The sequence below is a fragment of the Rhodnius prolixus genome, unplaced genomic scaffold, assembly GCF_049639745.1.
Source record: "Rhodnius prolixus isolate KJV_2025 unplaced genomic scaffold, Rpr scaffold_2, whole genome shotgun sequence".
NCBI lineage: Eukaryota > Metazoa > Arthropoda > Insecta > Hemiptera > Reduviidae > Rhodnius > Rhodnius prolixus.
In genome coordinates, this window is record NW_027411592.1 from 43,559,412 (window position 1) to 43,586,422 (window position 27,011).

General features: G+C 31.2%; 1 protein-coding gene and 1 long non-coding RNA gene across 9 annotated transcripts in view; one reads left to right on the plus strand and one right to left on the minus strand.

Moving 5' to 3' along the window:
• The first annotated feature begins 495 nt into the window (after nt 1–495).
• Ae2 (anion exchange protein Ae2) overlaps nt 496–27,011 on the plus strand; it is a 123,810-nt gene continuing 97,294 nt past the window's right edge. For 3 of the 8 annotated variants that reach the window (XM_074119417.1, XM_074119419.1, XM_074119418.1), the window contains exons 1-2: nt 5,245–5,448; nt 8,409–8,499. In XM_074119417.1, coding sequence (XP_073975518.1) covers nt 5,342–5,448; nt 8,409–8,499 — 198 coding nt within the window. In that variant the 5' untranslated portion in view covers nt 5,245–5,341. Of the gene's footprint in view, nt 697–1,412; nt 1,433–5,240; nt 5,458–8,408; nt 8,500–27,011 lie in introns of those variants that run through there. The other 5 variants (XM_074119425.1, XM_074119427.1, XM_074119421.1 and 2 more) reach the window with 4 other exon arrangements.
• LOC141449731 (uncharacterized) lies at nt 876–12,370 on the minus strand. The gene is made up of 5 exons (XR_012455660.1): nt 12,143–12,370; nt 11,887–12,024; nt 2,189–2,297; nt 1,771–2,101; nt 876–1,670 (listed from the first exon to the last, which is right to left on the minus strand). It is a non-coding gene; the product is annotated as an uncharacterized lncRNA (long non-coding RNA).

Sequence of the window (27,011 nt, forward strand, 5' to 3'; positions counted from 1 at the left end):
TATTCAAATAAATTTTTAATGAATATTCAACAATTAATTTTATATTTCATTTCTATTAGTGTTGGTTAATTTAAATTATCTTGTTCGAATGAAAAAGATAAGATTCTGAAGTAGATCTTTGCCGAGGTTACTACTTTTTCAGAAATATTTTGCAATAAAAAGTTCTAATCGTTACATACAATCAAACATTATTTGCTGTCAACAAGATTATGCACCAGTGTAACTTCAAACTTCGTCTAGCAATAATGCTAACTTGGGAAACCGCTAATCAAAACATAGCTTATTAAAGCAATCATACCAAAGTAAAGATATGTGTATTTTTTCTTTATTACTTACAGAAATTAAATGACTAAGATACTTCATGTGGGCTAAAATTTACACGATGTCAGCAATTTTCAGAAAGAGCATTTCAAGCAGCATATGCTATCTGTCGGCCACTGGAAGTACTAGACTGTAATAATCCCCTCCAGCATATAATGGGGAGAAGCTTCCAGTTCTTACTTCTTCAGTTACATTCATTCGAACTTTGTTATTTGTAGTAATAATATCCAAGAAAGATAGTAAATACTGATAGTGAAAAAAGTAATTGCCGACGGAACAGTGTTAAACAAGGAGTGATTAAAGACGTGACCAGCTATACAGTCCAAGTAAACATCTGAACGACGAGAGTTTTGCGTAATATTCTGAATAAATAAGGTAAATGAATCTCTTGCTTCAAACTTAATTATGAATGAGTAAAAAAACTTCAAAAAATTAACTGCACACCAAGAAGCGAGGAGCGCTACTAATGCATATCAGATCTCTAGCTCCTGACGTTCAGTTAACGATCAATGTAAGCGGCATGTGGATGCCAGCAAGTTGCCTTGGCAACTACATTGACTTCTTTTTTTGCACCTGTTGATTTGGACTCAGATTTATTTATTTATTTATTTCCTTAATTGTTAATCAATAATTTTAAATTTACAATTTTTCACTTTTTGATTACTGCTTTTCATTCCAATAAAATCTCTAATTTTTATGCAAATTACTTTGAAAAATATTTTGCTTATCCTTCCTTATATTTAGGTTTAATCAATTATTTTTTACCTGAAAGTTCTACTTGTAAAAAAATAAGCAAATTAGTGAAAATGTTTTAACTACTTACTTTATTTAAGTACTACTGCTGTTAATAAAACGAGAAACAACTGAAATTTAGTTAAGAAATGACCTCGTTCATGCACGGACTAGTAAAAAATTGTACATCAGCATAATTTGTTCTGTCATAAACAAAAGAATAAGGATTTTATTTTCGGTATACTTAATACAACTAGCTAATTGAAATGAAGTAATGGATAAAACATTCAAACTCGTTATATAAAATCGACAATTGATTTGTTTGCAGTTCCAATTAAATATCAATCATTGGAGGCGCTGAGTGGTAGATAGGGCATATGTGAGTTATTCAAATCAAAATGTATTATATTTTATTAATGTTAGGCTAGAATATTTATTTTTTGATCTTATGTTTGCTACGCTTTGATTCACAGAGCAAATAATTGTTTTCTTCTTTTTAATTAATCAAAAGTATTTAAATTAAAAGTAGGACAGTTGAAGACGTGTTCTTGTTCTGTTCTGTAGGAAAATGCATACTGATGAAAAAACGCCAACATTGAAAATTTTGTGTCTCTTTTCTGTAAAAGATAAAGTACTCGATAAGTATCTAAGTAAGTTGCAAAGAAAGGATGTTAAATCAACCATAGCAACCTAAAAGTTCTATTGATGAAAAAATACCTCAACAAATCCTTTAGATCCGCTAAGCTTCACGGCTTATCCAAAATGAAAAAAATGACTTGTACTATCTTAACGCAAAATGTTTTCAATTTTTTACAAAGTCTTCTTCTTTCTTTCAATACAACATATTATGTGTAATAAGCTAGTTTTTGAGGCAATAAGAAAGTGTAACAGAACTCATACATGAAATGCCGTTTCAATACCATCTCAGATATTTCAGTAAAAATATAACCAGCAAAGAGCCTCTAAGACTTTCTTGATTGGCTTGCGTTTTTTTTTTTTTGATCGCTTAATAAAGTCGGTTAGTTTACGATTTTAGTGAAATATTTCCCTAAAAAAACATAATTAGAAGATAAATGATCTCCAAATAACTTATTTCATCTTTAGGCCTTCAAGTTTTTATTATATATGTACTTACAGGTACATGAAAAGCGCAGAATTCAATATTTTAGGGAATTCGACTTATTTTGAAAGAATTTAAAAATAAGAATTGGCGCCCAGTGCCATTTCAGCGCATTGTCGGCCACCTGGAAGAGCAAATAACCATTTCCAGAAGTTCTTAGAAAGGAGAAAACTAACGGTTAACTGGTCTTGAACATGGGCGCTTCAGCTGTCTTACACTAATTGAGTTAATCACTGTACGAAATTCCAATTTAAATTTATCTTTAACACCATGACACTTGTGTTAATAAGTTGTAGGAATTTGTTACAACATACATCTACAAATTAATTCAAATTTATACCTACAATAATACAAAAATGGAATTGGGAAATTGAGAAAATCAGCCATATTTAGATTTCTTATTCTAGGTTAAATAGTTTTGTGTAATGTCCAGGTTGATGTAGTCGGTTATTATTCCCTCTGCAAGCATGAAAGACACTATACATTAGTCTGTTCTACCTGCAATAACACCGAATGCAGCAGTTTAACTATACAAATCCGGCACTTAAGTCTGTACATATTCATATTCCATTAAACATTCATTCCTCATAGCCCAAAGAAAGTTTCTTCTCTGACTAAGCTTAATGTTTCCCTTTAAGCTTATGAAAAAACTTGCTTCCATAGAACCTCTTCTTTAATCTGAACATTAATGAATTTAGAACAGTTCAAAACAACTGAAGAACTGTAAACTCGAGAGAGATAAAAGCAGCTACAAAAGAACACTGGAATATGTGCTTAAGAGTTTCAAGGCCATCTCGTTAAACTGGATTATTGAAATGTTCAAATGTTTGAGTAATCAACCATTTTACGCTCACATTTTATTATTGATAATCCAAGCTAAATTGAAAATCATGTACATTATAGATGTTTCTTATTAATGAATCTGAAAGAATAGAGCAAAATACAGCACATGACGAAATTGTAAATTAAAAATAGTGATAAAATAAGTAACTTTTACTTAATTAAACTCAAAGGATGAGTTCCCTGAACCTCATTTTATTTACTCGAGATACACCCTGTACAGATGAAAAATGATTTTTAATAAATAATAGTAAGACAATTTTAATGTTTTTTTAGATGACTTTTTTGTGAGAATTAAGTTTATTTACGAAAATATGCCATTTCCCAAATAAAAGAATAATATAAAAATATGCTTATTAAACTATATTTAATCTAGTGAATAGCTAGATAACAGATTTACTACAGATCAATTATTTTCTTAAGGTTGAATAACATGACGAAGTTCATTGTATTATATCAAGTGCAAGTAACCAGTTCTCCCAGTACGGCAGTAGGTTCAAGGCCAATGTATGTCTCTTCGTTTTATATTCTTAGTACCTACGGCAACTCCATTCCAGTTCTTCTTGTCTAAAGTGTTAACTTGTTAACCATCTTATTGCTATCAACCTTAAAATTGGTACAAACTTATTCAATCCTTCTTGAGGAATATTTAGCTTGTTTGTTCTATTCTGGAGGCATGTTCTCAAACTCACACTTTTAAAAAAAATTTTTTTTTTAATTCATAATATTCATTATTATTGTCTTCAATAGTTTGTAGCAAGGCTATACCTTCTTTTACTACAGTAAGAAAAGTGCAAGTTGGTTTGCTTTAGTAGAATTTACCGTTAAACTTCAAGAGTCAAACAAAGGCGTCTTCCCCTTCTTTGTCAAAGAAGAAGGGTGACGTCCCCTATATGATACAAGCTAAAATAAATTCCCTTATAAGTGTGCTCATTGAGAGTGTAGATGTACAAATGAGTTTTTAAAAACGTTTGTAAATCAGATCAGCACCTAATTACTTTTTGTAATATATATTTGTTAAACTTGTATTTAGAAATTTTATAATCTGTGGAGTTTTGCACATAATAATTAAATAAGATAAAAAGTAGAATCTGTTAGGGCGTAAGTAGCAGGAAGATAGACACTGCAAAAGGGCAAACTACCACTTCATGCTCTAACGACTTTTGTTTACAATTAAAATTGGAATGATAAACTTTATTTAATGATAGTTGGAACTATAATTAAGAAACTCATTTCGTAATAAATGAATGTTACAGGATGAATAATTTATTTTCTCTGGCCCTTATTTGTTACTGGTTAAATCATTTTTGTGAATTCTATGGCTGTAAAAATGATAACATTTGCCACCCTACCAACATAAAATATTCTTACATTCTGCTTGTAACAAGTATTTCAGACAAGAAAACCGTATTATTGTTTCTTTTATTCTTATGAGGCAGCTAATTAGCCATATTGTTGTTGAAGGTGAAGATGAAATCACTAAGCACCGTACATTATTGCCTTGCGATCTTTTAAACCAACCATGTTCGTCTTAAAATCTTAATTTAAATTTGTCAACGAAGCATATTCTCAAATACACGCATTATTAATTTAACTATTAAGGTATTTAAGGTATTTACTAATGTATTAACTATTAATTAATTAATTAACTAATGAAATATCCAGCGGACCCTACCCTATTTTCAGTAACAACGTGCATTTGAATCGCAGATATAAAGAGAATCGATTAACTAAAAAGTGCGGCTTTTTACATAATTAAGATCTTTCAATTTTTTAAAAAAAGTAAAATTACTGCAATTGTAATTTTTATTACTAATTAATTAAGCACTCAATCAGATCTCTCAAAGTAGCCCTATCATCAGATCCCCAAATATTTTGATAGTTCACGATATGTTGAATGAATTTTTTTTTTTCTCAATTTGTGTCAAGTACGGTTTGGTACTTTGTAAGCTAGAAGCTGGTAGGGTAATCGATTAAGTGCAATTGAAGTAGATTTGATGTTTATTATATTCCTCTTCCTCGTAGCTCGTTAATATTTATTCATGCCAAATTAATGGCAATTATAAATAAGAATTCTAAAAGTACTGTCAGGTGTCGTTGTATATTGTTTTTAAGCGATCTATTTAAATGAATTTTTAATTATTTTCTGATTTTAAATGATCGATTATACAACTTTAATTTTCTTAAACAGCTGCTTTCGTATAAGAAAAGATTGATTTGCTAAAGATTTCAGAAACATTGTGTAAATTAAATATAACATAATGTCTATTTTTTGAAGAAGTTTTACCTAATTATGGTGGATTTGTACTTCTTTAAATTTCCGCCATTATGAGTACATGTAGTGTAAAACCGGACTGGAAATCATTTCAGTTTGCGAACGACAGAAAACAGCCCTTTGTTGGCTCTATCGGCAACTTTTATGTACACTATTTAGAGTGAGTAATGTGAGATTTTTGCAAGTATTTTCTCTAGCTATTCATTTTTTTTAAATACCAGTATTCGTTCTAATTTGTTTGATTGTGTGATTTGTTCTTGAAAGAAGGTACTAAAAGCTAAGGTAATCTTAAATGTTACTAACTACTTCATAAAAAAAAATTATATTTGTAAAAATTTAACAAAAACTTACAGTTTAAAATGTTAAGTATAAGGGTTGATTAAACGCCAAAAGGTACACAAATCAGCTAGTACCCAACATTTCATTAATACTTCATTGATATTATTTTAAGTAATTTTACTACATTAATTTTCATTAATATTTTTTTGAATTTATTAGATGTTTCACAGACCCTTATGCTGGCCATTTTAATCTACAAAATATTTGTTCAAGTAGAACACCATTTAACTTAGATTGACTGTAATAAGATAAATAAGATATGCATATTTTTATGACAGTATTATTCCAGTATTTTACTATAAGTAAAATTAGAGGGACTAAATTAAATTACAATTGAGAAATGAATAATTATTGCTGAATAATTTACTTGATATTACCTACGCGTTATTTGTGCTCACAAATACTTCGGAAAGACGAATTCTAGACTGAAATATTGTTTTAAATCCGTGATTCAAATTTAAATAGTAGCCGACTCTGCCTTTGTCTTTTTTTACTTTAACGTGCATGTACATACATACGATATATGTGACTATTCAGAATAAAGAGCATAATAAAGATAAATCAGAAGAATAATTTGGAATAAAGCTAAAATAAAGTACCTATTTAATTACGAAAATATAATATACATTTTATCATAATTATAACAAAAAAATAAAATATTATGAATGAACAAAGGGAAGGGATTAGCTATGCGGTTAGCATATTGGATTCCCACGTGGAGGTTCCGGGTTCGAATCCAGCTGCTGACCCTTAGATTTTCTCTTTCTAAGAGCTTCTTACAGCTCACTGTCCGGGTGATGGACAGAGTTGTCTGTAACGAGAGAACACTGTCCGGAGGCCGGCAGTGCACTGAAAAAAGCTGCGAGCGCCAATAACCGCAGATTGTTGAAGTTGTTGAAGCGACTTAAATCATAAAAAAAAAGAAAAAGAAAATGAATGAACTGGCCAGCATAAGGGTCTGTGAAACATCTAATAAATTCAAAAAAATATTAATGAAAATTAATGTAGTAAAATTACTTAAAATAATATCAATGAAGTATTAATGAAATGTTGGGTACTAGCTGATTTGTGTACCTTTTGGCGTTTAATCAACCCTTATACTTAACATTTTAAACTGTAAGGTGTGGGGCGACCATGGCACGCTTGTATGTGAGAGTTTTGTGGACATAATGTAACATTTTGTTAGAGACACAATTCCTAATCTCACTAAGAATTTTCTCACGGTATATTAAATCCAAATAATCGTTTAATCAACTATCTGCTTAGAATAAGAGTTTTAGTTATAAAATTAGTTTTCTTTAGAAATTAAATAGATGTTTGTCAAGGTTGGCCAAGGATAGTACAATTGTTTTTAGAGTTGGCTGCTAGGTTCCTAAGAAGCTCCTAGAATGTGGGTTTTCTCTCCTTTTAAGGATAAAATTTTATTGAAAACAAATTATTAAAATGCTCCCAAAATCACCTTTTTTGTTTAAATGATTTTAGTAATGATTGGTTAATTTATTTGCGTTATAAAATTTCTGGAAATAAAATCACAGAGTGCTAATTATCTATGCATTTGAAAAAATTTGCCTGATCAAAATTGTTTTTAGGTTTTCTTTTACATTCCTTTTTAGGTTTTAGTCTCAATTTGAGCTCTTAATTAAAATTCCACCTTGGACTAAAAGTTTTACTACCCAATAGTAAGGACCATGCTAATATGAAGTGCATTAATTTTGTATTAAGAAAGTCAGTAGTTCGGAATTTCGTCTCTATTGGATCGATAAACTCTTCAGTCGAGCTTTCATCTTGTAATGTTTCCTAATTATTTAGATTTTATTGAATTGTTGATTATGAGAAGGCCCAGTTCTGCAGGTAGTGAGTGATACATGATCTTACCAGGAATCGTAGGATTGCATTCAATCAGCTTCTTGGGACTTTAATCTCAAAATTATAAGTAACCCTAAGGGTTGGTATTTAATTTTATTTATTTTTTTTAAATTTACTTATTTGATAATTTCGAAACAAACTTAAAGATTTATTTAAAAAGTAAAGAAAAAAAAGTTTTAATTTCATAACTTTGAAAAAAACCTGATAGAGAAATAATAAATACAAAAATGAAAGAATATCAATTCTTATTATAGGGCCTCCCATATCCCAGGGCCCCTCGAATCTGGGAGTGGCCTCGCTCTCAAATTTATATGAAATGAAAAAGCAATTTTTCTATGGTAAATATTCCACGTTTAAAGATAATGCACGTCAGAGGCGTAGTTAGGAGATAGACGTGTATTCATATCCTGTTTTGTCCTAGTAAGAACAAACATTGTACTAATAATACTTAGTTTTGCATAAATTACGTATGAACATTTTTTCATCTTTCACAACAATTAGATGCTTTCTTATGGCTATTTTTTTTTTGTTTTCACTGTGAATGTTGGGCATTGGGTTAAAAAAAATTAGAGTGATAAAGAATAGATTAATATTATTAATTCAGCTTTTATACCCATTCAACTTTATGAGTTCCCAATTGTTTCCTACTATCTTATGTTTTTTATTACTTGAAATAAACAAATTAATAATATCAACTATAACCATTTTTTTTTTGTTTTTAGTATTAAATTTAACATAAAACAAGAACTTAGAATAATGAGCGCCATCTCTGCGGCTAGCTCAAGAAACTGATCTTGTTTATATTTTATTTATAAGTTTAAACAAATAATTCGCAAAATTTTTAAATATTCAGTTTTGTTTATTTAATGGTTTTGATTTTAAGAATTTTTCTAATGCATGTTTATTAATTTTTAGGAGTGGAAGTTTCATCGAAGACTTTCATGAAGTAGCACATAACAGAATGAGTCGACCGAGAAGAATCAGCTTTTTACCTCGGACAATTAAGGTAACAAAAAATTAGTTTATTTGGGTATTTCCATTTTCAAAGCATTGTATCTTTTGCAGTAAAAATATTTTATACCGCTTTAACCTTCAAGCACTTTTTTTTGATCTGATATCTTAGTTAGACTAGATTCATAAAATAAGTTCACAGATAAAATAATCCTTTAGTCAATTCTTTTATTTGTACCAACTACAAATCGTACGCAATACATCATCTCCTTTTAGCAGTATCTCTAACTTCAAAATTTTTACATAAACATGTATTATTTAGAGAGCTTGTAGGCTGTCTGCCTCGAATGCTGAATAGATAAATCAGAGTAACAATAAAGAAAAATGTATACAATAATAAATAATCTATAAAAAAAAACTTATATTAATGGAATGCGCCAAGCTGAGGGAGAAACTTAGGCTATATAATAAAAAAAAATCAGATCAGATTATTAAAAAATTGAGTGTCTTAATTAGAAGAATTTTTGACAGTAGTACTTGCTTGTACAATTGCATTGTAGAAATTAGGTTCTTTAATTGAGGTTTAGTATTTTTTTTTTTTCTTGAAGTCAAGAACCTCTAATTTTTGCAACAGATCTGTATCTTGTAATTTGAACATCCACCATAAACCGCTGTACTTAACTTCTTTTTCTCCTAAATTTTCAAACATGTTGCAAGTTCCTTTAATTAAGATCCATTATATTGGTATTATGTGCGCATTACTAATGTAAAATGTGCGTATGTTTACATTAAAAATGTTTGAATGCATTTATTTCGATTATATTGAGCCGTCTGGATCCATCAGGGAACTTTTGGAAACCAAACTTTTGTTTACCGGCTAGTTAAAACTTATTTTGTCAGTTTAATAAAATCTGAAGAAACTTTTATACAGTTTTTAACTGTTATCCCAGGTAATTAAAAGATTTCCATTTTTGTATTCAACTATATAGGTATAAATCATGTTGCTTTTCTATTAATTAAAAATATTTTTGTTTTTAAAAAAGTTTTTTGTTAATATTAATACAATAGTTAATGCAACTGTAATTAAAATTTATAAATTGTTTGTTAGGCAAGTTTAGGAGATGAAGAAAAATATAACATGCACCCTGACGCTAACTTACAAAATACTGAATTTATCATTTTTATTTTTTAAACTCTAAGAAGTAATATTTAAGCTTCAAGTATAAAATAGACTTATAATAAGCGTATAATAATAACCAAATAATGCTAATCGTTTAATAAAAATTGCATTTGATGGAAAGGTGCTTTTTGAAGTGAAAGGACATTTTAGATTTATGTCGTTGAGAGTTTTATACCGATATTCACGACAGTATCAATATTTCTACTTTCAGAGAGAATTTTTAAATAAATAATATACGAATAAATCAATAATAAATTGTACAATGTAAATTATCTAAGCAATATAAGTTGACTGTGGTCAGTTTGAATCGATACCACTGTTGATACCTTGAAGTATTGATTGAAAAAAAAAAAAAAAAACTATTAGCCAGTGGATTATTTTTTACTGGGACTGTCCATAAAACTATCAAAACTGTAAATTAGTAAATTGTAACCTGTAACTAAAAGACAATTTGATTAATATTTAAATTGAATAGAAACATGGTTAATTGTAATTAGAGGATTTTATTTTTATAAGCATCTTTAATCAGTTATTGCTATCTTTTTATATCATTTTTCGAATAGCTCGCGTTAAGTTAGAAGACTCGTATTGCAATAAAATTATAATTGAAATTTTTATATCTTTTTACACTTTTTCGCTTTATTTATTTAGTTATTTGTTTAATGTACTTGGCCTTCTCTGTTTTCTCCTAAGCCAAGAACTACTATGGTAAAGAAAATAAGTACAATAGAAGTACCACTTTGACAAGAAAATACTTTGACAAACTTAGTTTTAAAGGATAAGAAAAGTAATGCAAGATTTTCTGGCTGGCTTAGCGTCAAACTACAAAAAATTATATACAAAAATTACAATATATACTTCACTAATGTTTACTTTCCCAACAATTATAAAATTTTTGTAGCCTTATACCGGTTTTTAAACTGGAGATCTTTATTTCAGATAACATGCAACTTCCGTGCTTTAAATCTTTGATTTATTCCGATAGCAGACCTTTAATTGTTCATGACAGTTATACTCGTTGCATATATTCCATAAATACTGTATAGAAAACCTTAAAGCCCTTCATACCTTATTTCTAGAAATGCTATTGTAAGACTTTTCCCAGTCTATGAACTTGAAGGAATTTAGTTTACTATTTTTTTTTATATTTTTCTGCGATTGATTGCCTCATTAGGAAAATGTTGCCTGTTCATTGTCCAAAATCTGTCTGCTGTAGAGTCACACTATTTCTTTAACGTTATGAATCCGGCTGTTATGATTTGCAACTGCTTTTTCAATTAACTGTCGTATGGCAATTGTAATATTATATCTGTCAGATTTCCTCGCTGTAAAGTTTTCTTGTTTCCTTCATCACTTAATTTTTTCGGAGTGGAGAACAGTAAAAGAGCAATGAGAGGAGTATCCATACTTTTGTGAAAGTAACAAAAGAATAATTAGGATGGTATGAAGTTTGAAACCTTTATAAAAAAATTGTATTTGCTTTTAAAGATAACGCGTAATAATTTTTAGAGTTGGCAATGATAAAATAAAAAGAATGATATTAGCAAAAGAAAATAATATTTAGCTAATGAAAAAAAGTCAAGCAGCTTAAATGCAGTCTAATTCATTAAAAGGTTAGAATCACACAAAATTATAGAGCGTTAGAGATAAAAATCTGGTCAAAAATACTAACGAGAAACAGCGTAAAATCAACTTTAACGGAGAAATGCCTCGCACAAAAAGTTATATTACAAGAGCACCTAGTACAGTTTTATGAATGAACATTTTGTGCCAATTATTTTGCAGGAAATTAAAAAAAAATTAGAAGTTAAACAAACTTGTGCATTAGTACATGCAAAAAATTAGTCTCAAATATTTCTGGTCTAAAGAAAAGTGGGTGACTTAAAATCTTAAAAACTTAAAAAAAAACTAAGAGAGTTCAAATCTGATTTTTGTTTAAAATATCACCATATCCTCTAAAACTAGAAACATTCGTATCATTTTTACATTTTATTAAATTTTATCTATCGATCACTTGATACAAAATTATTTAGGTGATCTACATCATAATAAAGTGAAGGCCGCATCCAGAAAACCTCATATTCACATGTACTGTCAAGTTCGCATGCAGGGTCATATTAAACCATTTAGTTATTATTTTTTAAATTCTGTTTTGAAGATATAAAATCAATGAAATAATTCGTAATCCATAAAATGTTAAGTGACAATTATTGTTTAATTATCTCATACAAGCTCTTTTTTAACTGATTGATATTTACTTACATAAAATTGAACAACTGGTTTATTTTATTTTTTTGACAATGATATATTACACATCGGCTGTCACATTGAGTCCAAAATTTGTAATAGATGAAAATCATATCGCTCATCAAATTGTTTATGGTAGTCAATATTTCTTTGCTACAACAAATTAAAACAACACAAGAAGAATAAAAGGTTTAAAAATTTAAAAAATACTACATTAATTTAATAGGAAGAGCTCGGCGTTTCGGAGCCCTGGCTTCTTTTATCAAAGTACCATATCAAAATCAAAATGTTTTCTTATTAGCCTCAGTGATTGTACAAGAAATCTGCGTGCAAAAGGATTTGTAATTTTGGTCTTTTAAAAATCGTATTGGGAAGGTTCTCTTTCGAAGATTAGTGCTATCGAGCATTGTGTATTTAAGTCCGAATTGGACTCTTGTACTCTTCGATATATCGTGCTACGCTACTGTTATTGAATCTGTTACCTCTTTACTCTTTAAATTCTAACACTTTTGAAACTGTACAGAATACAGTTAATTTATAAACAACTATTTACACGATTACTTCAGCTTGTCAGAAATAGTTGATTAATTGTATTTATTTATTTATTGTTTTTGTTGTCTTGTTTGCACATCAATTGTATTGATGGAAGGGATTAAACATTTTTAATTTCTCAGAAATTTTGAAATTAAAATAGTAACAAATTGGTTAAAAGAATAAGTGACCTCGATTTTGCACAATAAAATGAACAATAATAGTTTTTTTATGTTGAAATTATGTCACTGTTTAAGAATAACGCTAAAAAAAAAAAAATAGATTCAAAACCATATACGTATTTCTATTGTATCATTTAAATTATGTAAGAAGTTCTGCTGAATCAGCGGGAGCACAATTCAGTTGTTAGGCTAATTGCAATTATTATTAACCATTGGCTTGCATTTTCATTAACTTATTCCTACTTATTCTTATTCATTTTTCTTCTTCTTCTTCTTCCTCTGGCTCTACGGTCCTCGAAGGACCTTGGCCTCCTCTAACACCTTTCCCCACTCCTCTCTCACTAAGGCACCTCTCCTCCATGTCCTCACTCCCAGACTCCGAACATCTTCCTCTACATCATCCAGCCACCTAATCCTCGGCCTTCCTCTTTTTCTCATCCCCCCCTGGGTGTCCATTCATTATCTTCCTGGGAATTCGGGAATCTTCCATTCTTACCAAATGGCCTAGCCATCTCAATCTTCCCCTCTTAATGAAACCTACCAAATCCTGCTCCTGGTACAGCTCTCTTATTTCTTCGTTTTTCTTGATTCTGTACCTTTCCCCTTCTTTCACGGGGCCAAAAATTTTCCTCAGAATCTTCCTCTCCCAGGAATTAATCAATTTTCCATCCTCCTTGGTCAACACCAACACCCACGTTTCACTGGCATACGTAACCACTGGCCTCAATATGCTCAATATGCACCTCGGAACTTTTTCTCTTAAGTAAAGGCTTGCGGCAGAGGGACCCCCTCTCACCATTGCTGTTAATTCATTTTTCTTAGATACTCAAAAAGTGAAAGTAGAAATATTGATTTCTGCATTTTATGCTTTTAATTTTAAATAGTGGTAGCTTCAGACTATGAACTGGAAATAGAATTTAATTAAAATAACGTAGACTTATGGTTGTCTAATTTAAAAATTATTCAGTCTCACTTTAATTACTATTTCCGTCAGAATTGTAGATCTAAAGCCCAAAGTTCTTCATCATGTAGAATTTACAAAGAATGGAATTTAGATGCTCCAATATATGAATAACGAGCTGCCAATAAATCACAATAGTTGGTTAATTAAGTCCAGAGGAGAGTTGTTGCATCTGAATTGCAGTGCACTCAGAGAGCCGCCAAGGCTAATGTTCTCCTTGTAATACGTCTCGTGTAGAGAATGTACAACACTTTATCGCTGAATTTCCTTGTCTTAAGAAATTCAGAGTGTTACATTTTAAAAAGATCACTTTCTCCTTGGAGGAGTTAGTGCAATATTAAACGGGTTGGTTATCTCCCACTGCAGGGAAGCGTGGAAATATAGGTATTATTGCCTCGTTTTATTATTTAATTATTGATATTTTTCCAAATTTGGATTTGTGTCCGAAATGTTGTATAATTTAAAATATTGTGGCTTATTCTGGGTGTAGATGAAGTTTAATAAATTTAATAATCTAATAAAAAAGATATTTTTTTATTTTATTATTTATTTTTTTTGCTATACTTAATTACTTTTTTATATTACATTTAAATTTCGTTTGTCTTTTTTTTAATGTAAATTTTATCTATTAAAACTGTCCGGTAGGACAGTTGTATAAGGGTTGATCGTCAAAAACTGCACGAAAAAGCGTTACGTTAAAAAACACCCAACTTTGACAATTTTTTTCTCTTTTTCAACAAAAGATAAAATTCCCAAATTTTCTTTAAAATATAGGGCAAACCCTCCTTTATAGCTGTAATTTTTTTGCAACAACCTAGATCTAATAGGTATCGAGAAAAAAGTTGCCAAAAATGAGCAAAAACGGCATTTTCAGAAAATGTTCTTGTTCTTGTTCTTCTTGTTGCTGTTCTTCTTGTTGTTACCTTTTTTGTAAACAACGTAGCGCCTAAACGCTGGAACCAATTTTCATGAATGAGGTGTCATTCGATTGGGAATTTTATGTAGATGTGCCTTGTACATTGAATAGGAGAGGAGTTAGCCCACTTTATGTAAGGCCCCCTCCAAAATTATTATTACTAATTGTAAATCTTGGCCCGATTTTGATAAAATTCGGTAGGATGATAGGGTTAGGGCTCCCCTACGTAACATTAAAGCGGCGATCTGCTCTTACACTTGTTAAGGGGAAGTATAGCAATCGTTTCAAATTATCGACACGTGAACCGATTTTCATGAATAAAGTGTCATTCGAATCGAAATTTTGTTCAGATTTGCACTTTGAAAGTCTGGACGCTGTGCCTTATAAGGAGGGGAGTTTGCCCCACCCAAATAAGGCCCTTTCTAAAACTATTATTACCAATATTTCTATAACCCTTAGTCCGATTTTGATAAAATTTAGCAGGAAGAAGCGGTTAAAGCTCCTCTACGTGGCTGTGAAGTGCCATCATGCTCTTACTCCTACTAAGAGGAAGTACTGCAATCGTTAAAATTATCAATGAGTGAACCGATTTAAATCAATGAATTGTCGTTCGGTTCAAAATCTTTGCCTCTTTGCCTTTTAGGGAGAAGTACTGTATTCGCAGTTTATTTTTCTTACTCCTCTTAAAAGGAAGTACTGATATCGCAGTTTAATTTTGCTATTTACGTACAAATACCTTCCTATTTTATTCAAAACGCTTTCTCAAAAAAATTGTTATTGAGGATGGTTTAGGGACCGCAACTATAGTCATTCTTTAAAAAGATCTCTCCAGTGGTAGTTAACGGTTCCGAATTAACACCTTATCAGGTTATAATCATAAAATTGCTTGTTCCAAATTTTTAAAAAAATCTGTAAAGCAGATATGTAACTTTGCAAAATAGACAAAAAGGAAAATCTATCCAAAAGGTACAAAAATCTCTTTCACAAAAACTTACACTGATTTGGTGTACCTTTTGGCGTTTAATCAACCCTTATACTTAACATTTTAAACTGTAAGTTTTTGTTAGAGTTTATTTATATTTTCACACAAACTCCGCTGATGGTCAGTGACCAAGTGTAGGTTTTTGTGTATTTTACTTCTTTTATTCTTTGTATATAGGCAGGCTACATATGTTTTAAAATTTCAGTTGTGTTAATAAAGACATTATCTATATTTCTATATTGTTCAATGTTTTAAACGATTTGTAATTTGGAGTGTGAATCACAAGCATTACCAAAATGAGATTTTGTTTTAGAGTGAATCGCTGTTGCTCTTAAGGTTGTTTTATTTGAACTCATTCAGAACCTTTTACATTTACATTATGTAAAGGTATAAAGTAATACGTCACTCTTACCTAGAAATGTTTGACAGTTGAGTAACTCATTATCATTTAGTTACTTGCTTTTTATTTTTTTAAGTGATGATGAAATGATTCTTTTATCATTATATACGAATCAATAAACTTTGAAAGATACACTTGAGTTTATTGTAAGTTTAAGAAGAACATTCACTGTGATCTAATTCACAACGTAATTTCACGATGCTATTTATGTACGCAAAATGTGACATCATTCTATGTCTAAATATCAGGCTATTTGATTTGATGTGACTCCTAACCAAGCTCTGAAGTTACATTCTCTTTCTCTAACTTCTTACGCCATTATCTTAAACGTTAACATTTTTCTCATTCTAATACATAATATAATATATAATATTTATTGATTTCAAAATTCTTTTATGTAGAATCGCAAAATTAGGAAATTCAAAATTTGAAAAAAGTAGCTATGAAGGGTTTAAAGCAGGAGCAGCAAACAAAAATGATCTTGTGGGCCAATTTGGAAGCCTGCTTACTACTTTATATGCTTTTTGAAAGCAGCAAAAATTCAAAATAGAATTAATTATTATTACAGTTTTTATTTTTTATTTTTTTATGATTTAAGGCGCGTCAAAATCTAAGGTTATTGGCGCCCGGAGCTTTTTTCAGTGCACTGCCGGCCTCCGGACAGTGTTCTCTCGTTACACACAACACTGTCCATCACCGGACAGTGAGCTGTAAGAAGCTCCTAGGAAGAGAAAATCTAAGGGTCAGCAGCTGGATTCGAACCCGGGACCTCCGCGTGGGAGTCCAGTATGCTAACCTCATAGCTAATCCCTTCCCTTACAGTTTTTATTATTATCCAAACAAGTAAACATAGATAATAAAATAATGACAATTATGAGACGCTCAAAAAATATTTAAGTTAATCAATTAGTGAGTTATTCTTTCCCTTATTTCTTAAAAGTCGATCTCAATGCGCGTATTTATTTGCACAAGTTAATTTATGTTGCAGTTTTTCTTCCGTAATTAATGCTGGGTGAATTCCATTTTCAACAAAAAGCACTCTCAAGTTCTTATGCCAGATTTTCCAGTTTAGAAAATTTCTCTTTTATGACATAGGTGTTAAGTACCTATTTTTGATTCTCAAAAGATACAGCAAATCGAAATATCAAGAAAATGTTAAACTACCAAACTTTATCACCTTATATCTCCTTTATAAATACAGCTAGAAAGCTGTAGTTGTGAACGAGAACTATAATTGACCATATTTTCGCAGAGTTTACACCAAGAGGACAGGCGATACAGCATTTTGAAATTTGAAGGAAATGTAAAGCTCCCAAACTTTATCACCTTATATCTCCTCCATAATTACAGCTAGAAAGTTGTTGCAATATAAATAATAAGGTATGCTCAATAAAACAAAATAATTACCTACAAATTCATTGCAGTATCCTTTAAAAAATAAATATAATAAAACATTGTTATCCAATCAGAAACATTCAAATGAAAACAGAGATGACAAGCTCGTCAGACACGTTTAGCTATCATTGTTTTACTATTCAACTGCTAGACTCATTGTTCTAGCGTAATGCTTACCTTGAAAAACCTTCTAAGGTTGTCTGCTAGTCAATAAATGCGGTGATATCGTGACTTACTTGCAATATTTAAAGTAGAATGCTGCAATTTACACGCGAACTTCATAGTTAAATTTTATTTCTTCCGGATGAAATACATATTTGCGTTTATAATTTACATTTATTAAATTTAGTAAATTTAAATATTTATCTTATTAATTTGTAAAGATTTTTTTTATTTCATAAATTAATATTTGGATCTTAATTAAAATTTCTGTAACAATAATATTTGGGCATGCAGCCGATGACCCGAAAAACAAACAATAAGAATTCATTCAGATACCAGTAAATTTTAAGTATTTAATTATTATAATATATTACTTGATTTTTACTGTCTATTTATCGTGTACGATCATGTATTCGCACTTTAATTCTTTTTGAAAATAGAAGTTCTCCAAAAAATCAAGACATACTACGAGGGTCGTTTGAAAAGTCCGTGCAAAGTTAGAGAGATAGCACCGCTGGCGCGTATCGAGGTTATGTTTAGTTAGTAGCATCTCTTGGAAGAACACACACCAAGTTACAGCCAGATCGGTCTATTTCTTTGTGTTTGGCATTCGTTTGAATCGAGGAAGTCGAGTGGTTTTCAAAAAATGGACGAAAAAGAATTTCGTGTGTTGATTAAACACTACTTTATGAAAGGCAAAACGCCTCAGGAGACTAAAGAGAAGCTTGATAAACATTATGGTGACTCTGCACCTTCGATTAGAACAGTTTATAAGTGGTTTCAAAATTTTCGGAGTGGCCATATGGGCACAAGTGACGCTGAACTTTCTGGACGCCCTGTTGAGGTTACTACTCCAGAAATCATTGATAAAATCCATGATATGGTGATGGATGACAGAAGAGTGAAGGTGCGTGAGATTGCTAGTGCTGTGGGCATCTCGAATGAACGGGTACATAATATTTTGCATCAACATTTGGACATGACAAAGCTATCCGCAAGATGGGTGCCGCGATTGCTCACGCTTGACCAAAAACGAAATCGTGTGAAGTGTTGCAAGGACGGTTTGCAGCTGTTCCAGAAGAATCCGCAGGACTTTAAGCGTCGTTTCGTCATTTCATGAAACATGGATACATCACTACACTCCTGAGACCAAAGAACAATCTAAACAATGGGTTACCAAGGGGGAATCTGCGCCAAAAAAAGGGAAGACCGTTCTTTCGGCCAGAAAGATTATGGCGACTGTCTTTTGGGATTCGCAAGGAATAATCCTCATCGACTATCTGGAAAAGGGTAAAACTATTACAGGTGCATATATTCATCGTTATTGGACCGTTTGAAAACCGAGCTGCAAGAAAAACACCCACAATTGGCCCACAAAAAAGTCCTTTTCCATCACGACAACGCACCAGCTCACACCTCAGCAGTTGTGGTCGCAAAATTAATGGAAATAGGGTTCCAACTCGTTTCACATCCCCCCTATTCTCCAGACTTGGCTCCCTCGGACTACTATTTGTTCCCCAATATGAAGAAATGGCTGGCGGGAAAAAGATTTTATTCAAACGAGGAGGTGATTGCAGAAACGAATGGCTATTTTTCAGACTTGGACAAATCCTATTATTCGGAAGGGATCAACAAACTAGAGCAGCGTTGGACGAAGTGTATAAGCCTAAAAGGAGACTATGTTGAAAATTAAAAAAGGTTTACCCCAAAAAATTAAGTAGTTTTTATTTTTGCACGGACTTTTCAAACGACCCTCGTATTTGAGACATCTAGTCGTATGACTAAGGCAATTCCTTCATCGTGTTAAACATAGTCCTTAAAACGTTCAATCATACTACATCAAGAATTAAATAAAAACATAATAATATCCGTTAATATAATGAAAAAAAAGAATATAGTCGCTAGGGAAGGAATAATTAAACAAAAAAAAAAGTCTTATGAAATAAAAAAACTTAGTGCAAACTAAGTAAGTGCACGATCTAGCCAGGGTTGGTGTGGAAACAATGCACAAATGCTCGTGTACTTCTGGAATAATAGCAGACACCAACCACCTAATTCTGGAATGTGCTAACAATACTAAAGGAAGAGAACGATCGTGGAGGGTTGTTCTAACGACTGGATGTCCTTTACCTGCCAATCTAAACACTATACTTGCATCTGATGATGGCAACATTTACACAGAACTCTTTGAGTTCATAAAACACAACAAGATAACTCTGTAAATGTTCAAAATACTAAAGAAGCTTCGAAAGAAGAATTTAAACGACTGATTTGCTAAGCTCAAGAGGCCAATATCAAGGAAAAATGAAAAGTAATTGCGAATTTGGATATGCAATCGTTTCATAAGAATTAACTTTTATGGTAGGTATACTTCATAGGTGCAATTATTTAACAGGTTTACCATCTCTTTGCCAGAAACTACGCTTCTTTTTTTTTATCTTAAACTTTGATTTCTACATACTAATTTCAGGCTGGGCTGAAAAAAAGATTAAGTACTTTCAATTTTCTAGTTTATAAATACATCGACTAAAATCACGAGCATTAATTTTATTTAACGCAAACAAAAGTCGTCTTTATGAATGCAAAAACAAATGACAGGAATTTCTATAACTAATTTTGAATTTCAATATTGAGTTAAAGCTAGTTTTAGCATCTCGCTGAAATCGTTATGAATGGAATAGGTATGCTACGCTTGTGGTTAAATTTAATTGCATTCCCATCACGTGACCATCATAAATTCATATTTGCATTTTATGTTGTACTGTACATAGCTCTGAATCTTTGTGTGCAAGTCGACGGTATTACTGAGTGCTAAAATTTAAACTACGCAGAATTAAATAACTAAAAAAGAAAGAAAACGCTCTGCTGATTGGGTTCGCTTATTTACAAATCTGTGAACACTAGCTCTTTCCCCAAATTAATTGCTTCAATGAAATAAAAATAATACTCCGTTCAAAATTTAATACAACTGAGCCATAAACTTCTCATCTTCATTAATAAAATTTATTTGTGCATCTACCAATTCATCAAACGTCATTACTGGCAAAATTCCACAAACTGACTGTTAGATATCAAGTTATAATTGTTGTAATAATTGATTATTATTATTTATCATTCTGCATTCTGCGGTCACACATCAAGTCGTAATTTAATTCAATATTCAAGGGCATATGAAACTCATTATATATAGTTCAAGGTTACCAGAAATTTTCTTTATTCAGATGTTAATTTAAACCAAAATAAATTTGTCTTTTCTAAATTTCAGAAATTTGTTTATTCTTTTAAAAACTTTCAGATTAAACAATATTTGAAAAATTTCCATTTCTGATATTGCTTCTACACGTTTGCTTCTTTCTTGTTGTTTCTGTCATCTTAGGAAAGAAGTAGAACTTATTTTGTTAGCAGTATAGCTATCGCACTAATTCCGGGCAATTTTAATGTTTATTCTTATATTTAATTAAGTTTCTGAAATTGAGAGGGTTAGCTCAATGGAAGCGCGTTGAATGCCAAAATTTGGAATTAGAATCCGGGCATTACTCGTACATCTCATCACTACGTTTGCTACAGAAAATGCCCTGATCTTATTGGATTTTGGAAACTGAGTTTTGTTAAGAAATAAAACTCAATTTAAAAATCAAATAAGTAATAAGTCTTATTACTTCGTTCAAATATGAATAGCTTTGAAGTTTTAAGTAATTTGAAGAAAGCAGAAAATAAAAATTTCATAAGACTTATTATATTGATTTCCAGTGATTTCTGTGATCATTTAAGGTTTTCTGATTGGACTATAAATTTAGCTCACCTTAGCAAATGCTATTCTATTATTAAGCTTTGGAACAAGATTCTAAACACTAGCATTTGACATTCATTATATGTAAACATCATGTAGATATAGAAATGTAAACCAACAATTCATAAACAAGGTCAGCTGGTGACATTTTATTTTCAAGATTTAAATTTATTTTAATGAAAAAAAAATTTCCTTCTGTTTTTTTTCTTTAATTTTGTTTTATTTGAATGATTTACCTGTTTGTTACAATACATCCTTAACTGTACTTCACGGTTGGAAAAGCAATCATGGTTTAAAAACTGCTTTAAACAATTTTTTTAAATAAATTTTCATTCCAAGTTATTAAGTTTGCTAAATGAAACGTTAACCAGCCATCTACGGTGTACGGTACGAGGGTCATTTGAAAAGTCCGTGCAAAAATAAAAACTACTTAATTTTTTGGGGTAAACCTTTTTTACTTTTCAACATAGTCTCCTTTTAGGCTTATACACTTCGTCCAACGCTGCTCTAGTTTGTTGATCCCTTCCGAAAAATAGGATTTGTCCAAGTCTGAAAAATAGCCATTCGTTTCTGCAATCACCTCCTCGTTTGAATAAAATCTTTTTCCCGCCAGCCATTTCTTCATATTGGGGAACAAATAGTAGTCCGAGGGAGCCAAGTCTGGAGAATAGGGGGGATGTGAAACGAGTAGGAACCCTATTTCCATTAATTTTGCGACCACAACTGCTGAGGTGTGAGCTGGTGCGTTGTCGTGATGGAAAAGGACTTTTTTGTGGGCCAATCGTGGGCGTTTTTCTTGCAGCTCGGTTTTCAAACGGTCCAATAACGATGAATAATATGCACCTGTAATAGTTTTACCCTTTTCCAGATAGTCGATTAGGATTATTCCTTGCGAATCCCAAAAGACAGTCGCCATAATCTTTCCGGCCGAAGGAACGGTCTTCGCCTTTTTTGGCGCAGATTCCCCCTTGGTCTCAGGAGTGTAGTGATGTATCCATGTTTCTTCCACAGTGACGAAACGACGCTTAAAGTCCTGCGGATTCTTCTGGAACAGCTGCAAACCGTCCTTGCAACACTTCACACGATTTCGTTTTTGGTCAAGCGTGAGCAATCGCGGCACCCATCTTGCGGATAGCTTTGTCATGTCCAAATGTTGATGCAAAATATTATGTACCCGTTCATTCGAGATGTCCACAGCACTAGCAATCTCACGCACCTTCACTCTTCTGTCATCTATCACCATATCATGGATTTTATCAATGATTTCTGGAGTAGTAACCTCAACAGGGCGTCCAGAACGTTCAGCGCCACTTGTGCCCATATGGCCACTCCGAAAATTTTGAAACCACTTATAAACTGTTCTAATCAAAGGTGCAGAGTCACCATAATGTTTATCAAGCTTCTCTTTAGTCTCCTGAGGCGTTTTGCCTTTCATAAAGTAGTGTTTAATCAACACACGAAATTCTTTTTCGTCCATTTATTTGAAAATCACTCTACTTCCTCGATTCAAACGAATGCCAAACACAAAGAAATAGACCGATCTGGCTGAAACTTGGTGTGTGTTCTTCCAAGAGATGCTACTAACTAAACATAACCTCGATACACGCCAGTGGTGCAATCTTTCTGACTTTGCACGGACTTTTCAAACGACCCTCGTATATAGAAATAACTAGTTAATAATTTGTCATTTTACTCAAACATATTATTAAACAAAACATTAATTTGATTAATGGATTTAAAGCACAAGTGTTACATAGTCCTGTAACGAGATATCTTGCTATAAGATAGATTCTAAGCAATACATTCTATGCAGTTTATAAGAAACATTTTTTCAATTAATGTAATTTAATTCGCGAGGTTAAACGATAACTCAAATTCAAAAATTTTACATGTTCTCCAGTAAATTAACTTAAAGCAGATGCAGAAAATAGAATTTCAAAAGCAAAAATATGCAGAAGGAGACGTTATTAAAAAAAAAACCTAAATAATTTCGAAAAAATTGGGGAATTTAGCAATGCTGAAATGTACGAGTAAATAAAAATGTAGACCCATAACTCAAGATGTTAAATAAATGAAGATTCTTATCTTAAAGTGTGTATGTTGTTGATAATACATGATGCATTTTTTAATTGATACATACAGTTTGCTTACAAAATGATAAATAACGATAAATAACAAATTTAGGAAGAGAGAGAAATAAAGATGGAAGCAAATTGAAGCACCATATTCACTTATTAATTAAATTAAACAGATATTATTCTTTAGATATTACAATTTTTTTTGTGTAAAATACCTGTTTTTAAACATTTCCCTTGACTTCCCTCTACTGCAAGTTATTAATTGAAAATTGAGGCAACATTTTCGACACTTTCAGAAATGTCAGGATGGTAGAGTGAGACAAATTTGAGCGAGTGTTTGATCTTTCTGAGCTGGGTAGAAAAGGTGTTTAATAATTATATCGCAAGTAATTACCATAATCCGCTGGTATTAACTCTCAGAGCATCAGATTCCTATTAAATTTTTGTTACTATTCATTTTTAAGTTAAAGTTCATTAAAATCTGAAGTGATTGGTGTCCGGGGCATTTCTGGACCCCGCCTGCTTCCGGACAATATCCTCTCATTACTATCGACGGACAAAGAGCTATAGAAAAACTCCTAAGAAGAGAAATCAAATTTAAGGTTTGTTGGAGTAGAACCTTGACTGTCGTATGAGAGACTTACCACTGAGCCTTCTCTTTGGATTCTGCACTTTCTGTTCAGAACACATTAATCTTTCGCCATTTTTGTTGCTAGTTATATATATTTTTTTTGCAACAAGTTTAAATTTAGATACTTTGGCACCCTCTAGTATGCTTTACATATTCATTATGTGGTTAAAGTAAGAATATTATAAAAATATATAAATAAATGAAATTATTTTTAGCTTTTCATATTAAGACAGTGTAGCGTTCCACTTGTAACTTCCTTGTAACATTACTATCGTTTAAATAAAACTAAAACAACATATATCTTTTACAGTAAGATATTAAGTGTAACTACACCTAATTACTATTGCAACAGTCATTTATTAGAGTAAATAATATTTACTGACATTTGAAATTATTAACAGTTAAACTCATAATACTAGTTCTACATAACTAGTGAACAACTTTGAACCAAAACCTGATTGCAAAACAAAATAAAACAATGGTGATGTGGCAATACTACTAGGACCGGTCCTGTGAGGTGACAACTTGCACTTAAATGTCAGCATACAGGTTGCTTTTTGCTTAGCACAATCAAGTCTACTTCAATAGATTTATTTAAACCACTTTCATATTCTATAGCAATCTATTTTGCTACTGCTATTTAAATAGTTCTTTTTTTTTCAAATGGTTAAATCTATTGCAGTACTTAATTTAATATAAAACTAGAAAGGCTGAAAAGGCGGTTGGAAAAAAACTCAGTTATGCACTCAGAATTTAACTTAGCTACTTACTAGAAAGAATAAAAATTACCGAAAAGCTGCTATCCCTGAATTATTCTGGAATCAAAATAAACCAGAAAATAAATTTCTTGAAAAATTAATTAATCTTCTTTCATCTTAGTCTAAAATTGAATGCTTTTATTTTACAAAACATATAAATACAAATACAGATATACAAAAAGCGTGCAAGACGGCTTATGCCGTCTATCGAGTTGCATAATTTTAGTTCAGCCTCTAATTACAGTATTTATTGTTGTATTTATTTCAGAAATGTATATTCATACATTTTAATTTGAAATACTAAACAAAGTACATTTAATATTGTTAAACCAGGAACTGGTTATAAAATATATGATTTAGGTATTTAGCAAGTGTTGTCCAGTTAGTACCATTCAATAAATTGACCACCTCCTCTTGATTTAATTTAATTTTACCAAAATATGCCTTTCTAAATTCCCCTAGAATTGGGCATATTCCAAGGAAGTGAATGGTATCTTCCGGGACATTTAGATTGCACATGGTTGATAGTACAAGTCTAACAGTTCGCCTCTAGCTTTTAATTTGAGAGATTTACTGTATAGATTTATTGCATTATTGTGGATATAGAATTTTGCCTGATGTGGTTAGTCTAAAATTAGTAAAGATAAATTTGATTTCCAGGACTATTTTTCATTCTATCTTGTTTTGCAAATCAGTTTACCAGACTTATTCAAAGAATTAGTTGTTATTTTAAAGCTAAGTCAAGTAACCAAAAAAACTTAGAATATAGAACAACTAACTTCCGTATGATTATTTATGTTATTTCTCAATACTTAAATCGACCAACTTTTTCTCAAACTATTTTACAAGTATGTTTTACTCGTTGAGTCTGTTCTAAATGTAGATTAGTTTATCTACAATTTGACTAAAAAGTTGTATTTTGAATTTTCTCTGCTCCGAAGATTGCTAAAAACTAAGTATGTTGCCCTCATAGACATAAAAATTGTCATAATAATTATCATTAAACTGTTTATTTTAATCCAATACCCTTATCGTAACAAAAACATTGCCTACTAACCTTCGGGCACGTTTCAATGCTACATAAGAATATATCTACATGTGAGTGCCAAAACACAAACATCACTTAAACGAAAGACAATAGCAACGCATCTTGCTAAATAATTGAACAACAATAACAAATCTAAATCCGAAATAATGTTTTTTTTTTAGCTATAAATTTAATGTTGTAATGGATACAATTATATAATCAAATTCTAATTTTTTCAATGTCTTTTAAGAGACACTCATTAACTAATTACCACCATTCAAAAAATGTAAACATTTTCGACTGGTTTAGAAGAGCTCCCAAACAACAAATTATGTAAGTCCTCGTTGACAAGCGTACAACATTCAGGTGTTTTAACTAACAAGGCTTTGTAAGTTAAAATTATATTTCTTAAAGACAAAGATGGTAGGCCCATACTGGCCATCTCGTCTAGTTTTTGTCCCAACATGTGCAGGGTATCCGGAAAAGTTTTATATTGCTCTTCTGAGTAAAAGTTATTTTGCATATCGTCCCTCTAACTTGGAGTTCTATCGTGGATTGCTCAAAGCCAAGAGCAAGCGCTAATATAATAATCTTTCTGTCATTCGTTCATTTGGCCGCACCATTCAATTATTCGAATGATTTCAGCATAGAAAAGCTTACTTAAACCGCCTTAACCAAATACCAGTTCCAGGCAGGCCAATTTACTTCTGTCTGGAATCATCAGAATAAGAGCTTCGTTTCCACTTTTCAATTAACTCCCAAGTGTATCCTCCTTAGCATCTAAAACAGACCTTAGCGTTTTCTTACTCGTCAATTCTGCTTTAAAGAAGAAATAGGTTCGCTAGTCCTAACTTACCCTCAATTGTCGATCCATTTCTTAATGTGTATCTTTCAGGAAAACATAGAATTGAACTTCTATTAATTATAACTAAAAATAGAAAACGCTAGTTTTAAGAAAAGCCAGTTTGCTAGTAATTATGTTTCACAAAAAAGCTATTATAAATCATTCTCTAAGTTTAGGTTCTTTCTATGTAAATGTAAATATTTTATTCAGTAAATAATGAACAATATTTTACCTTGAATTACAAAATCTTGCATTATAATTTAGTTTGTTTCGTATTTATGCATTTTACCGTACATCTGTTAGCGTATTTAAAGAAATTTATTTGATATATAAATTAATATTTACTTCTACATTAAATTTTTTGGTAATATCATGCAATTGTTTTTTGTCTTTTTTTTCACCTCACTCGTGAAGCATGATCGTTACGGTCGTTGAACATAATTTTCCCATATTATTGATAAAGCATTACAAACTTGCTACGAA